The sequence below is a fragment of the Monodon monoceros genome, unplaced genomic scaffold (assembly GCF_005190385.1).
Source record: "Monodon monoceros isolate NGI ecotype Baffin Bay Population unplaced genomic scaffold, NGI_Narwhal_1 Super_Scaffold_21, whole genome shotgun sequence".
Taxonomy (NCBI): Eukaryota; Metazoa; Chordata; class Mammalia; order Artiodactyla; family Monodontidae; genus Monodon; species Monodon monoceros.
In genome coordinates this window covers 121,290,875-121,296,768 of record NW_021703778.1, presented here as the reverse complement: position 1 = coordinate 121,296,768, position 5,894 = coordinate 121,290,875, and the positions used below count along the sequence as shown (strand labels likewise).

Sequence of the window (5,894 nt, the reverse complement as noted above, 5' to 3'; positions counted from 1 at the left end):
GTATGTGGGAGGACAAGCTTCATACACAACACCCTGACCCCAGATCAGTGTTTCTGAAATTTTCAGACTGAACTAAGGCCTTTTAATGTAACAGAGCAGGACCCTGTGGGGCCTTCCCAGGACAGAACCCTCCCCCATATCCTCTGCTTTAGCTCCTCTCTGAAGTACATAGATAGTAGTGTCTGATGCACATTTCCTGAGTTGTTTTGCAGATGCTAAAACCCCTACCAAGTGAAAGACATTAACTACTTGATGACCATGAGCACAAGGTCCCTAGGCCTACTGAAATCTAAGGATTGATAATGTTAACCCTTGTGACACCACCCTGTTACCTCACCAACAATCAATCAGAGAATTGTGTAAAAGCTGATCACAGTGCCCTGGGACTCCCCTCCCTCACCTTGCCCTAAAAATGCTTTGCTAAAACCCATCAGGGAGTTTCGGATTTTTGAGCATTAGCAGTCCCAGACTCCTTGTATGGTGCCTTACAATAAACACTGAACTTTCCTTCACCACAACCTGGGGTCAGTAGATTGGCTTTACTGTGCACGGGCAAGCAAACCCAAGTTTTGCTTTGGTAGCATTAAAAGAGAAGGACTTTTAAATATATAAGTAGATTCTTTGTGTTGATTCAAGTCATCTTTAGTATAGCATTTTTATTATTATGCTTTACTATAACATCTTTATTATTTATTATAATTATAAATTATATCTGTTATAGCATTACTTATTTACAATTATAAAACTACACATTAATTACTTATCACATAAAACTGATTAATGGCTGATTAGGCTCCTGGGACTAAACAGTTAAAATTATCTGACTATACTTCTATTCAGAAAATGTGCATTTGTCAAATCGTTAAGAGGACCACTGTGAATCAGCTGCTTGAGAGACAGGCAGCGGGACCACCCCTTAGCCATGACAATAGACAAAATTGGCTAACTTTAAAGAAAAGGTCAGCCATAACCATCACTCTTTTACATTCACTACTCACCTCTAGGAAAATATAGTCAAGTTGCTCATCTAGACTCTCAAAAATGTTTAGATTACAGCTCCCAGGGTGAAGTTACTAAAAAACACGGATGAAAATGACTGTTCATCATCAGTGGAGGCTTCACACTTCATTGAGAGCCCAAGTGGGAACATGATCTCTGAATCACAGTATATTGTCAAGCATCAAGCGATGGAATGCTACTTAATGACTCTGTGATCAACAATGCAGGTGGTCCCAGCAGCAGGAGAGAGCATCCAGGGTGCACATCAGTCAATATATTAGACTCCAGCGCATATTTTTCTTTGAGAACAAAATCAGGTTTAGCTCTTCGTAAAATGTTTGAAATGTGATATCAAAGAAGGAAAGAAAGTGCTGCATTGAAATGATACACAGAACTGTTCCTTTCCAGGCTTTGCATGAAGGCAGAGGATACTGGGAATTTGATTGTATTTCTTATACGTGCTAATTCTAAGTACTTAAAGGCTGCCTTGAAGAATACATAATCAATCAGTACAGAATAGTGCAGACTTCTTACACAGGGGTTGTGGAACAGGAGTGTGAAACTAGAGGAAAGTGCTTCACAGTCAAAGCTGAATCATCAACTCTAAACATGTTCACCTGACTGCTTTTTAAGGGCTCCAAAAAAATGATCTCTTCCTACCCATGCCAAAATGTATTATTCTAGGTCATGATTATAAGCTTTAGTCAAATTTGTTTTTTTAATTTTTTCTTGGGTATGCACAGCAAAATGGTAAAGTACTAGAGCCAGCTAACATTGGCTCACAAGAGCTGATTGTGTACATCTCGCCCCATCTTCATGTTCATTAATGTCACACTAGTGGCTGAAATTGATGATGGAGTATCTACACCAGAGAAGTCAACAAACACTACAAATGGGGGGTCCCCCCACCCCACTCCCCAAGGAGCAGGTTGTTAAACATTTACCAACACACTATTGCCCCTCAGTAGTGTTGTGTACTCATTCAAATATTGTGCTATGGGTCACACAACTGGTCAAAAACAGGGAACAAAACCAATGACCTGAAGAGACATAGTTCTTGTTCTCCTACATCTTACCAGTCTTATGTAGTTGCCATGCCCCTTTATTACTTTATTCCTTACCTTCACTTTCATATGTCCTACTCATTCCTTAAGCCATCTCTATTTTATATGACACTAGTGTCTCCCTTTGCTAAAATTTTATTGCAATTATCAAAGTAATACATTTTGTAAATAAGATCTAAATTTTTTCCCATGTATGATCTTCTTGACTATATTTCACGTTACTTCAAAGCAGACAAGTTTTAAACTTTGTTGCAAGGTTTGCTTAGCATGAAGCACATTGTGGGTGGCAGGAGCTGGGAGATAGGGGAACACTCAAAATTTTGGAATTGAGATTGAGGGGAATGTTTTTCTTTTAACATTTAAATAGAATGGTGGGGCTCACACATTTTCCACAGGCTCCCCTCTAATATTTGTAGGACTAGGGAAAGGAGCATAAACAGAGAATCCCAGCCTGGCTCTGCCCTTCTCTTCTCACCCTCTGACTCTAGCCTACAACTGTGAGGGGCCCAATGCTTAAGTGTGGTAGGGTGACCAACCCCCTCATTTTGCCTGGGACTGAGGGGTTTTGGGGGTTGCAGGACTTCAGTGCTAAAACTGGTACAGTCACAGGCAAACTGTGATAGGTCATTTTTTGGATTAAGGAAAGAGGATTATGCAAGCAGGTCCAGATAGCAACAAAACATCTGCTGGTCAGAAATTTCTAGGGTTTTGGAAACACAAAGCATGGCCTGGACAGGTGGTGGTGAGTGCGTGATAGCACATGAACTGTGGTTGGGTATCTTCCTTTTACCTCACACACTCATCTCTCCCAGAACTATGATATATTCTGGGCATGTAGTAGTAGAAAAAGATACAAACATGTTTTTAAAGTAAAACATATTAAAAGCATGTTCAAGTTACACTAATTTCTCTTGTTCAGTGTTGGAAAGCCTTCCTTTCTGACCTCCCTGCATCCATTTTTTTGGCCCCTTCCAGTCTACTGACCATATTGTATATATCGAGTGGTATAACCTATGTAAGTCTCCTTAGTGTGTTCAAATAAAAGAGCAGGACCACTAACTTGATAAAACGGCCCACTGTGATATGAAAAGCCCCCCCAATCCCACTGGACTCACATTATGCCACTCATCCCCTGTGCCACTCATAGGCACACTGGCCTTACTCTGGTTCCTTCCTTAAATGGTCCATCTTCTTGCCTGCTTCAGGGCCTTTGCATATGCCAGGCCCCATGTGCCACTGTCACTATGTGAAAGCTCCTTCCTGATAAAGTTTTCCCTGTCCAATCCTCAGTCTAGATCAGGGTTTCATCCCAGGCTTTCAGACCTCACCTTGCTTTTCCTTTTTGCCACATTTTGTACTTTGTAATACAATGACATGTTATTTGAATAATATATAACTTCTCCTCTAGACTTGTAAACTCAGTGAGGGCAGCATAATGTTACTTGTTGTTTTATCTCCATATACAGATTATATAGTAAACAGGAACTATTTGAGGAAAACAGAAAGGCAGAAATGAAGGAAGGAAGGGGAATTAAGCAAGCTTCTACATAATGTGGTAAAGTTCACTACGCAAGGAGTTTTAATATTCTACTCTAATATGGGTATTTTATAAAACCTCACTCATTTTAAGAGCAGGTGTTATTTTGTCACAACTTATGTTTCCCTGTTAAAGAGAAAGCATTAGCAACAGAATATATTCACATTGGAAGGATTTTGTTCCATTATGTCATGGATTTGTGAAACAGCACCAAGGAATCAAAAACGCTAGAAAAACCCAAGTAGGGATTATATACTATTTGTAAATTCTCTTTCTCTTTTTCATTTCGCTCCTTCCTCACACTCTGATCCTGATCATAATATTTTCACAAAATCTAATATCAGAAGAAAAAAACTATTAAGCTCATTCTCAGTAATGTGTAAAAGATTAATAAAGTATAAATAGCTACTTTTTTTTTTTTTTCCCACCTCGCGGCTAGTGGGATCTTAGTTCCCAGACCAGGGATAGAGGGCAGGCCCCGCAGTGAAAGCGCCAAGTCCTAACCACTAGACTGCCAGGGAATTCCCAATAGTTACTCTTTTATACAGTTCCCAGAAGCTGTAACATTTGAAAATGCAAATAGCCTAAAGTTAAAAAATTCAGTTGGTATTCCAATTATGTGGATGCCATTTTGACAATAAAATCATTCCATATGGCCGAATAAATAAAACCACCAAAGTTTCATGTTTCTAAAGCAATTATCAAGCAACATGTACAACAGATTTCTTCTATCCCCGTCTCCCCTCTACTCTCATTTCTTCCTGAGCCTTACCAGTGAGCCAAGAAACCACTTTACCCATGGAAGGTGACCACATACCCTTTGAGAAATAGCAACTGATCCACAAATGCTGACAGGAGATATGAGCTCCGGCAAATGGATTATTTAGACAAACCAGACACAAAGTACGACTAGCTGGAGAGACATTACTCATTCAAATTCTAGGAGAATACATCTTTTATAGTTAAGACAAACCTTAGGGCAGAAGTTCTACGCCAGAGAGGGAAAGCCGGAAGGAAACGAGATTTTGCGAAGCTGCAGCAAGGTCCAATTCTCTTACTTGGATGCCCGCAGGCCAATATACCCAACTGCCTTTCCATCCTGCGCATGTTCCAAATCCCCCCAACGCATGCGTAGAGTGTCACTGCATCTATGGTGGGGACTTTGTGAAAGAGTGTCCTCAAGTCCTCTATGGTTCCTGCGCGGGAAGATGGGCAATGTATATGAGGCGCATGCGCAGGCGTGGAAGCAACCGCTTCTTTTCTCTTCGACGTGCCACAGCGATACCCGATGTCGCCATGGGCCGCCGACCCGCTCGTTGTTACCGGTATTGCAAGAATAAGCCGTATCCAAAGTCTCGCTTTTGCCGAGGTGTCCCTGATGCCAAGATCCGTATCTTTGACCTGGGTCGGAAAAAGGCAAAAGTGGATGAGTTCCCACTCTGTGGACACATAGTGTCTGATGAGTATGAGCAGCTCTCTTCAGAATCCCTGGAGGCTGCCCGAATTTGTGCCAACAAGTACATGGTGAAAAGTTGTGGCAAAGATGGCTTTCACATCCGAGTGCGACTCCATCCATTACATGTTATACGCATCAACAAGGTGTTGTCCTGTGCTGGGGCTGACAGACTCCAGGCAGGTATGCGAGGTGCCTTTGGAAAACCCCAGGGTACAGTGGCCAGAGTCCACGTTGGTCAAGTCATCATGTCCATCCGCACCAAGCTTCAGAACAAGGAACATGTGATTGAAGCCTTACGCAGGGCCAAGTTCAAGTTTCCTGGGCGCCAGAAGATTCATATCTCCAAGAAATGGGGCTTTACCAAGTTTAATGCTGATGAATTTGAAGACAAAGTGGCTAAGAAGTGCCTCATCCCGGATGGTTGTGGAGTCAAATACATCCCCAGCCATGGCCCTCTGGATAAGTGGCGAGCTCTGCACTCGTGAGGTCTTTTGACAGCACTGGCAATTTTGACCATGCTGGTCTGAGTTTTGCTCACCAATAAATTTTACTTATGGTAAAAAAAGAATTATTTCTTAATTTTTTTATAGTTTAAAAATATCCAATTTTTAGAATATAGATTAATAGAGAAATAATTTTTTGTGTTAACATTACCAGAAAGAGTTTTAATGACAAATGATAATTTCATTTCAAGTGAGAGTGACACAATTTGTATGCCATTTATAGAGAAAGCTGTTGCAATTCTAACCCACACTTTTAACTTAGAGAGTCTAGGAAAATATGTCAAAAGTTTTATTTGTAGAGAAGTCATAAGTTATATAGCTGTCATTGCCTTGAA

The 5,894-nt window shown here is 40.9% G+C and overlaps 1 protein-coding gene across 2 annotated transcripts; it reads left to right on the top strand.

Annotated features, from left to right (window-relative positions):
- Positions 1–4,809: 4,809 nt before the first annotated feature.
- RPL10L (ribosomal protein L10 like) lies at positions 4,810–5,608 on the top strand. Of its 2 annotated transcripts, XM_029238835.1 has the most exons (2): positions 4,897–4,990; positions 5,084–5,541. In XM_029238835.1, exons 1-2 carry the CDS (start codon positions 4,897–4,899, stop codon positions 5,539–5,541), a joined length of 552 nt encoding a protein of 183 aa, XP_029094668.1. The 2 variants fall into 2 exon arrangements, with proteins under 2 accessions (XP_029094667.1, XP_029094668.1); XM_029238834.1 differs by having other exon boundaries at positions 4,810–5,608.
- Positions 5,609–5,894: the final 286 nt, after the last annotated feature.